Genomic DNA, 10,636 nt, shown 5'->3' on the forward strand with positions numbered 1-10,636 from the left:
CGAACTTTTTAAAGGAGCTCTAAACGAGTCAAGCACGAGCGACTCTTGAACTCAACTAAATTCATAAGAGCCAACCTCGAGCTCGATTGGAAAAGCTCAAAACGAGCTCGATTAAAAAAGCTCGAAACGAGCTCGAATTGGGCTCGAGTCTGACCCTGTTCAGCTCGGCTCGACTCACAACTCGTTGGGTTACCCATTTAGCCAATATTTATCAATTTAGTTGAAGATTTATTAGATAATTTTTGAAAATGGGATGGTAATTATAAATTTTAAATTAAAAAATATATTTTTTAAAATTATAATATAAAATATAATGAAGTGAGAGTACCCTAAGACGACGTCGTCGAAACTTTGAGACTGAATGATCCAGTTCGTTCCGGTGCTTTCTTTCTTCTCTTGTTCCAATTTTCTTTTCGAAAGAGTTTCCGCCCCATCAGTCGAATCACCGCATCTTCCCATAACTCTCCGATCTACTCAAACACTTGAGAGAGAGAGAGAAAGAGAGAAGTAATGGTGTCGTACGTCAGTGCGCTGTTCTATGGAGTTGGAGGAATATTAGTGGCTGGGATGGCTTTATTGGTGGCGTTTCAGGAGAAGTTAGTCTACGTTCCGGTCTTGCCAGGCTTAACCAAATCCTACACCATGAACCCCTCTCGTCTCCGCCTTATCTACGAGGATGTCTGGCTCAGATCTTCCGACGGTGTTAAACTCCATGGTTGGTTCATCAAGCTCTTCCCCGACTGTAGAGGTACCTCATCATCATCCCATTCTCTCACTGCATGTATTCTTTATCTTAATATATTTCATTTTTTCTCCACGACTGGATCTGTTCACTTTCCTTCGTTGAATTGACTCCTCCTTTAGGGTTTAGATGTGAATTTTAGTTTAGACGTATCACCTACTTTATTGTTAATTTCTTGATCATAATAATTGATTTGATTGTATCAGATTAGATTAGGCTTTCATTTGGATATTATAGATAGAAATACAGATTGATCGAAAGAAAAAAAAAGAAAAAAGAGCAGTATTGTTACCATTCTGATGTTTCATTTATTACCATCCTGTTTTGTACATTCATTTTCATCATATGTTCTCCAGAATCTTAATGGGACTACCAATCCTATTTTTTCAAAGTTAAGAAATTTTCTATGATATTTTTGCAGGTCCAACCATTCTATTTCTTCAAGAAAATGCTGGCAGTATCCTTTCATTTTGTCTTCTTCAGAAACGCTCGCACTTTCTTGTTCATGCGACTCTTTGTATCATAAGAGAGACTGACCTAGCTTCTTCTATACAGCCTTAACTAGTTGTTTGCAGATATTGGCCATCGACTTGAAATGATACGCATAATGCTGCAGAGATTGCACTGCAACGCCTTCATGCTTTCTTACAGAGGGTAGTATACTTTGAGTTAGTTCTTAAGTTTTTGATTTCAATGATATTCTATGAAGGATTTTATGGATTTTCTTGACATGTTTTACTTTTCTGAATACTTTTTTTTTGTTGAGAAGTTATGGTGCAAGTGATGGATACCCTACTCAACCCGGAATCACAAAAGATGCTCAGGTTTTTATTACAATAATCTTGTTTTTTGTGTAACACTACAACCTTAAACATGCCCGGGTTTTCTGGGATTTAATTGACCCATTTGCTTGTGCACTGTTGTTCAGGCTGCACTAGATCACCTGCTTCAAAGGACTGATATTGATGTAACTCGAATAGTCGTCTTTGGTCGTTCTTTGGGAGGGGCAGTTGGAACTGTGCTGACTAAAAACAACCCTGATAAAGTATGCAGATTCTCTTTTCACCTGTTTATAAAATATATTCTATGGCCTTGTGAATCTCTAGAGGATATCTTGTTCTTGGTAATAATTTTTTTCATTACTAAAATGAAGTTACATTTTAAAGGTGATGACTTTGTGCAATTTCTAGTTTTTAACTTTTGTTAGTGTAATACATACTTAGTTTTTGACAAACTTCATATCTTTGATCAGGTTGCTGCTTTGATATTAGAGAACACCTTCACATCTATACTGGACATGGCTGGTGTTCTTTTGCCATTTCTCAAGTGGTTTATTGGTGGTAGTGGCTCAAAAGGCCCAAAGGTTCTTAATTTTGTTGTTCGCTCTCCATGGAGTACAATTGATGCAATTGGCCAGGTTAGACTAAGAGCTTGTTTGATCTAGAAAATGGATTTTGATTATTTGAAAAGACGAAGAAGACTAAAAATATCCTTAGTAATTAATAATTTTCAAGTCCATCTTATCATCGATTACATTTTTGGCTGTGTAGGTAAAGCAGCCTATTCTCTTCCTGTCTGGATTGCAAGATGAAATGGTTCCTCCTGCACATATGCAAATGTTGTATGCTAAAGCAGCGACTCATAATAAAAACTGCACCTTTATGGAGTTTCCTACTGGCATGCATATGGACACCTGGCTAGCTGGGGGTGATCACTATTGGAGAACTGTTCAGGTATTTTTGGAAAAACATGCTTCAGGAAACAACGATGATTCATCAGCTGCTCACGAAGATCATCGTAAGTCTTGCACTTAAAAAATCTTCACAAAATTTTGAATTCCATTCTTTTAATATGTGCTTTGATATAAGCTGCTTGCAGATTCTAAAGCAAGGTGATTAGCTGAGGTGTTCATTGAAGAGTAAACAGTTTTCACCCACCCACCCACCCACAAAATTCAAAAGACAGTTTTGAATTCTCATATGCTGCTGTCTGTTTGTCTGTCTGTCCTGTCCTGTCTGATTTTTATACAAATTGCTACTAAAGATGACTAAACTGATGAACGTGTGTAGAATTCTTTAACTTCTTCCAGGCCAGCATTGATTAAGATCTACAAGGTGCTGTATACTTGAGGTTATTTGATTAATTGATAACTCTAGGCCCTCCTCATAGATATAGTAATGTTTTTGTTTCTTGTAGTTGGGATTTATGTTTTCCTTCAGTTGGTTGGCTGTTTGTCTTTTAAGTTTGAAAATTCACACCAATTATTTTTGTAGTATCGATCTACTTCCTCTTGTAACATTTCTCTTTAGATTTTTTGTTGGTTTGAATTGTCTTAGTTCATTAACTTATTTGGTCAGGTTGATTGAACAAATAAATAACCTTTTCATTTTCTCCTTTTATTCTGTTCCAAGTACAATACCAATTAGGTCATTCAATACTAAATATAGCGAATGTTTTGGTTTTGATACAAGACTTTGGAAGCTAACTGGTCTCTAGCCTGGATCAATACTGCAGATGTTGGGGCATTCTCTGGCGTCATTTTATCGTCAACAAGCTTGAACTTGGATTCAGGATCTATAGTATCGCCTCTCATCTCACATATATTATGCAAAACACAGCATGTTGCTAGAATCGTAGGCAGATCAACTGGCTTCACCTCTGTTTCCCTCTGCAGACAGGCCCACCTTGTTTTGAGACGGGCGAATGCTTCCTTGGCCACACCCTCAACCGCTGCCATTTTCTGGTTGAATGAATGTTGCATCCATGTCGGATTTTCATTTGAGTAAGGGACCAAAACACTTTCCGTTAGTGGATAGTTGGAACCGCCGACTATCCAGCTTTTGCTAGTCGGTGAGAGTCCCCAGTTGATATGTTGATACATTTTTGATCTTTCAAAGATATTTTCGTCACTCATGGATCCCGGCCATCCTATGCAGAGATCCGTGAATACACCATTAGGATCAACAACTCCTTGGATTGTGGATGAGTAGGAGGCTTTATTATTACTATCAATCTTGCGCAAATATATTTCTGAGTGGTTCTCACTTGGAGCTCTAATCGGGATGTGGGTAGTGTACATTGATCCACCCACATTGGGAATCCCCGAGAAGAAATCAAACTCGTCGTTTATTTGTTTGACTCTATGCTCATCAGGCCAAATGATGAAGTTGGGCATGAGGATGGTCTTTATCGCGAAGCAGACCTCCATCACAAGCTTGTGACAGTTGGAGATACAGATACCGAACCGTTTAGATACGAGCTGAAGTGGTTCACCCGTGGCTAGACGCCATAAGCAGATGGCGACTCGCTGACGGACGGGAATGACCTGACATAGCATTGTGTCCCTTCTTGTAATGGTGGATTCAAGCTCGTTGCATATGAAATCAAAGGTCGATTTGCCCATACGAAATGCTTGACGATATTCCTGATCTGGTAAATCGGGATTATTGAATTTATCCCACCATGCCGTGGATGGGCTCTTCACCCAAGGCTGGGTATACGATCCGGCACTGTCAGAAAGGTTCTCTGACGCATTGTTGTCGAGAATTGTTGCTTCATCACTTTTCGGGGATTGGACGTCTTTTTCCTGTTTGTCAAGAAAAAACAACGGATCTAGAATGTCAGTGAATGGTGTCGACGAGTGTTCTATACCGATTATGCGCCTCTTTGTGCCCTCGTCGTCGCAGTTAGCCTCGTCTTTTTCCAAATTGAATTTGTTGTGGCCATCAATATCTTGGCTAAGAAAGGAAAATGAGGAGGCTTCCATAGGTATTATGAACAAGATATTTCTCTATAAGGAAAATAAATCCAAGCTTATAATATATAGTCGTCTTATTCGAGAGTTCTGATTATTCGGAAAATAATATTCGGATTATAAAGTCAATATCCGGATGGTTGAAAAGGCGATTTAAATTATTTAAATATTTATAAAGTAGAAAAAATTTGGTATTTTAATTATTAAATTAAATGATTAAATTATTATTTTTATAATTATATATATATTTATTTTATGTGTTAAAAAATTATTGAAAAATAGTTAAAGAAACTCCAATAGATATAATAATGGAATAAAGAAGTATTGGAAACTAATCTAAAGAAGCTCTATGTTAGGATAAAAGATTCTCAAATATATTTTTATTTCATTAATGATAGACCAAATATAATTTTTATTTCATTAATGACAGAGAAAGAGAAAGAAAATTCTCAAATATTATCTTTAATTATTACCCATATTTAATGCATTAAAAAAAGTTGCTTGTTTACCAACTAAATGAAGAGTGAAACTAGAATTGGATAGCAAATAATATTTCTCAAAAAGATCAAAAATACTCATTTTCAAATAATGTTATTTTAAAAAGCATATTATACATTGTTATTATTATCTTTATTTAGTAATGACAATAAACTATGAATAATATATATATCTCATACAAACAAAAAATAATTTTGATTTAGAAGAATATATTTTATTAGATTTAAAATAAACTTAAAACAAAATAACACTTGTATAAACATGATTCAATTTGATTAAAATATCACATATTCATAAATAATCCTTTTAATAAGCCAGGTTAAATAAATAGTTAACTCATTACATTATATAATAAGTAAATGATCCTATTGTCACATAGATATATTAGTTTAATATTTTTAGAAATTTAATTATAAATTATATTATTAGTCATAGTATAGTTTGATTTAAAAAAAAAAGAATATATTCTCATAAAATAGTAGTATAAGTTATCAATTACATGTATTGATGGTTGATTATTTCATGAACTACATTAATATCAGATTAATTAAGGTTAGATGTGAAAACTTGTGGTAAACATGATCTATTATTAGAATTTTCTCTCTTTATTAAAAATGATATTTTTCCAAACAGTAATAATTCATTTGATAACAAACCCGACCTTAAATATTAAAATAATATTTAGAAAAAAATAGAAGAAGTGAGACTCGAAACTTGGACTGGGCATATAATGGAGAATCCGGAAGCTTCCAAAATATCAGATCAGATCTTCTGCTACCGAATGGGGTGTTCCCCTGTTGCGGACCAATCAAAACTCAGCATTATTATTATATTAATAAATTAAAACTGGGTTGAAAGGAAAAAAAGAGAACCCGGAACCCGTATTTTATTCCGGGTTCAGTAGAAATAGAAATGAGTGAAGCTTCATTCGCTTCACTCTGTTTTACATGACCATTGAAGAGACAGTCTACACTGTTTTACATAAAGTTGTCTATGTAAAACTAATTGATATATATTCACTGTTGAGTGAAGCGAACTTCAATTGACTTTGATTTATAAATTATGTTTATAAATTTATTTATGATGTATTTAAATGATTAAATAATAATTCATATAATTTTATTTCTAATATATATAAAATAATAATTATGAATTAATATAATTTTATTTAAAGATCAATTTAAAATAATAATCATAAATTATGTGATTTAAGATATTTAAATTAATTTTTATGAATGATTATAATTATATGTTATAAATTCAAATGAATTTGTACAAATTATTTTATAATGTATATATTTATATATTTAATATGCACAAATTTCTTTATAATGTATTGAAATATATTTTGACAAATTATTTAAAAATTTATATAATTATATATTAAATATATACATATAAAAATATATTTTTAATTATTTTTGAAAGATATTTAAATTATTTTATAAATATATTTAAATAAATTTGTAAAACAAAAATATTTAATTTTTTTTGTAATATATTTAAATAAATTAAAATATTATAAAATTTATTTTTAAGATATTTAAAAAATATATTTAAATTATTTTATATTATATAATTATTAAAAATATATTAGAGTCAATTGAAGTTCGCTTCACTCAACAGTGAATATATATCAATTAGTTTTACATGGACAAGTATGTAAAACAGTGTAGACTGTCTCTTCAATGGTCATGTAAAACAGAGTGAAGCGAAAGAAGTTTCACTCATTTCTATTTCTGCTGAACCAGGAATAAAATACGGGTTCCGGGTTCTCTTTCTTCCTTTCAACCCAGTTTTAATTTATTAATATAATAATAATGCTGAGTTTTGATTGGTCCGCAACAGGGGAACACCCCATTCGGTAGCAGAAGATCTGATCTGCCAAAATATGGACTAGGACTAATAAAATTATTATGAATTGTACGGGCATGGAATATATGGAATTAAGACAGCCAAAACAAATATAATAGCCTATGGCTTGGATTTGTTGGATGTATAATTATTCTGTTCTTTATTAAAATAGGAAGAAAGAAAAACAATAAAATAAGGAAGTTAAAGAATTTGTGATGAAAGGTTCACTGGTGAAAAAAATGTCTAAACCGAGAGTAAAAACTTTCGATAATGACCCTATATCTTTCGGTATTGACATAATACCGAAAGTTTAAGTGACTCTCGCTATTTTTTTGGTATTTTCGGTAATTATAATTAGGCATTTACCGAGAGATATAATAGAGTTTTCGACTAAGACACCAGAGAGAAAAACCGAAAGTTAATTATAAAACTCTCGGTTTTTCCATTTGGAGAAAAACCGAAGGTTTTGCAATTAACTTTCGGGTTTTCATCAGAGGGAAAAAACGAAAGTTTTATAATTAACTTTTGGTTTTTCTTCAAAGGGAAAAATCGAAAGTTAATTATAAAACTTTTGGTTTTCTCCAAAGGGAAAAACCGAAAGTTGTCTAATAAACTTTCGGTTTTTCTCCAAAGGGAAAAACCGAAAGTTTTACAATTAACTTTCGATTTTTCTTCAAGGGGAAAACCCGAAAGTCTTATAATTAACTTTCGGTTTTTCTCTTTGAAAGAAAACCGAAAGTTAATTGTAAAACTTTCAGTTATTCTCTTTGATACAAACCCAAGAGGTTTATGAAGAACTTTCGGTTTTTCTTCAAAAAATCCCCCGAAAGCTTTCCATATAACTCTCGGTTTTTCCTATGAAGAAAAACCGAAAGATTTTCATTTTACTTTCGGTTTTTCACTATAAAATGTACAAAATAGGCCGATTGTTTTGTGCGCAACCAAAACCTGTTCAGCCAAACCAATATATCAATAATAAAACAAATGACACATAAAGGAAATGATCATTATCATTACAAAATTCTCAACCAAACTAATCATCTAAACAATCTGTTTTAAATTCAAATGAAAACGTATTCATAAATCTATTTTCAATTGAAACAACCAATCAAAATGTACTAGAATTAGCTAGTGGGGGGAGGAGGGGGTGGTTGTTGATGTTGCCTCATAAACATTTCAATGCTCTCCATTCTTGCATTCATTTGTAACCTTTCCCTCTCTATTCTTTCGGTCATTTCTAACTTCTCCCTCTCCATTCTTGTCACAATTTCTAGCTTTTCCGCTTGTATTTCATTAATTGTTTGAGTTCTTTCTTCATCACTCTTCTCCAATTCCTCCAGTTTCAGCTCAATTCTTTGATTCTCTTCAAACAATCGATTAGTGGATCGTTGTGAACTGTTGCCACTTCGACGATTCTCACGAAAGTGTGTGGGCCGGACGCCTGATCCCATACAGAACACTCCCCCATGCCTTTGTTATCCGAACACCCTCTCCGTCAATTCAAAATCAGATATTTCCGGTTCATTACTAAGAACTTCTTCCATCTCAACCTGCACATTTGAAATAAATTATCATTTATATAATGAAAAAATAACTATATTCAATTAACTTACAATTTTCTCTTGCACTCGTTCGTCTGGGACGGGGGTTGTGTTTTTTTTTGTTGGTTTTGGGGTACGGGTCCTCTTGAATACTTCAATGACAGAGGGAGCCCGTCCCATTTCAAACGCCTGTTGAAATAAATGATTTAAATTAATAACAATCTTTATAATTAAGTTATTAGAAATAATGTACACACCAATTCTTGCTCTACTTGTGCAAACGGTCTACTTTCAGTATGATGTGGGAATTTGAGCTTATTTCTGTTGACAACATTGGTTCAACTGTTTTGCTGTATTTGAAATAAAAAATGAAGTTAGAATAATTAATATAAGATTTTATAATTTATAAAACCGTACCTTAAATTTTTCCGTGAAGTAATGGTTGCGACACACAAACTTCCAATCATCTCGATCGTAGTCTGGTGGTGGATTGGCCAGTACCGCCGCCTCGTCTCCTTGATGGATACGGATATAATCCCTGTTCAAATCCGAGCACCATCTATCCCATATCTGTTTGGCGTGTGCCAATCCGGTCCTTCGATATTGGTCAATAGAACCATCAATAGACTCGAACGGATCCTGAAAATAAAAACATTCAAATGTTATAAGAAACTATTGAATGATTAATGTATATTAATTAAGTAATGATTATTACCGTCATAGCAGTCAAAATTGAATCCAATTGGTCCACATTTATTGCTTTCCACTTTAGAAGACGGTGTGAGACGGCTGAGGGGTCCCGCACAACCGACCCCAAATGTCTAGACCACAATGTTCTTCCGTCGCCAATACCGCCGGACCTCCCATCTACTACTCTAAAAGTCAGAGCAATCTTTGTCCTTGCTGGCCTCTAAGATAACGCAATGTTCTTGTTCTTTCCCCGTCTCTTGCGTGCAAAAGATTCTTCAAAATTATCAAATTCATAATTAGATATGTAAATCAATTCAAACAATAACTAAGTGTAATCAAGTTATCTTTCGATGATGGGTCGGGAGTGGAATGATCCTCCTCGTCATCCTCCTCGTGACCCTCGTCGTCAGCCTCATCGTCATCCCCCATATCAGCAAACGTACTCTCAACAAACTCTTCAGCCTCAGCAGCATCAATCTTCTCATCTACTGGGGGAGCAGTAGCTATCGGGTCCACAATAATACGTGCTTGATATCTAGAAGACTCTTCTCGGAGCCTTAAGTTTTTTGATTGTGCAAGTAGGTTTTGGTAGTGCTTACCCAATTTGCTGGGTGTTTTCCTCATAGTCTTCCAAGTTTCTTTACAACATTTAGACATTCTTAATGCACAATTAATACAAATAAACGAATATTTGAAATAAAGTAGTAATAAGAATGAATATAAAGTAAAAAACATAAATCTACCTAATTAATTAATCTGAACTATATAATTGTAAACCGCGGTTTTATTTTTGTCACAATCTTCTAACCGGGTCGGGCTAACATATCAGGGGTGTAGAATACTTGTTTTGCTTGATTCGCTAATATATACGGGTCTTGATTTTGGGTTTTTAAAATTCGGTTTACATTTATACTTACGAAGCCATATTTATCCACTTTCACTCCTAGTTCCCCCGAGTGTGTATCAAACCACTTACACTTGAATAAGACAACTCGTTTGTGAGAAAAGTATTGTACTTCGATTATATCCATTAAAACTCCGTAGTATGACATAGTTTCAGACCCGTTGTACCCTTAAACAACCACCCCACTATTCTGAGTGGTCAAACTTTCGTCGTGTTTTTCTGTACAGAATTTGTATCCGTTTACTTTACACCAAACATACATAAACGAGTACATACTTGGACCTTCTACTAAGATCTTGATGTCTCTTGATATGTCGTTAATTTATGCTAATTGAGCGACCTATATATATATTTCCGAAATGTAGTCGTTAAAATAAATATAAAACTCTACTTTGGTTCCTCATCTCAAACAGATAGGACAACATCCTATATAAATAGTTCTCCTATCTACTTTTTGTGATATTTGAGAGAAAGTTAAGCCACGGGGTTCTATAATATAGATTTTATAGAAAAACTTTTTTTCTAAAAGTGCACGGGCCGTGTTTACAATTTAAGTCCTTCGATGCGTCCCCTCAATGTGCGGAACACTCGAAAGGATAGGTAAGGCATGAGACCGACCAATTTTGGATCACACATAATATTCTTAAAGACGG

General features: G+C 33.8%; 2 protein-coding genes across 3 annotated transcripts; one reads left to right on the top strand and one right to left on the bottom strand.

The window, feature by feature from the left end:
* Positions 1–380: 380 nt before the first annotated feature.
* LOC124940100 (alpha/beta hydrolase domain-containing protein WAV2) lies at positions 381–3,025 on the top strand. Of its 2 annotated transcripts, none has more exons than XM_047480584.1 (8): positions 381–748; positions 1,164–1,199; positions 1,318–1,396; positions 1,512–1,566; positions 1,671–1,787; positions 1,995–2,159; positions 2,293–2,539; positions 2,611–3,025. In XM_047480584.1, exons 1-8 carry the CDS (start codon positions 511–513, stop codon positions 2,625–2,627), a joined length of 954 nt encoding a protein of 317 aa, XP_047336540.1. In that variant the 5' UTR covers positions 381–510; the 3' UTR covers positions 2,628–3,025. The 2 variants fall into 2 exon arrangements, with proteins under 2 accessions (XP_047336540.1, XP_047336537.1); XM_047480581.1 differs by having other exon boundaries at positions 382–748; positions 2,621–3,025.
* Positions 3,026–3,179: 154 nt separating this feature from the next.
* LOC124937752 (protein ALP1-like) lies at positions 3,180–4,508 on the bottom strand. The gene has a single exon (XM_047478071.1). It carries the CDS (start codon positions 4,506–4,508, stop codon positions 3,180–3,182), a length of 1,329 nt encoding a protein of 442 aa, XP_047334027.1.
* Between the last annotated feature and the right edge of the window lie 6,128 nt (positions 4,509–10,636).

This window comes from Impatiens glandulifera, chromosome 5, assembly GCF_907164915.1.
Source record: "Impatiens glandulifera chromosome 5, dImpGla2.1, whole genome shotgun sequence".
Taxonomy (NCBI): Eukaryota; Viridiplantae; Streptophyta; class Magnoliopsida; order Ericales; family Balsaminaceae; genus Impatiens; species Impatiens glandulifera.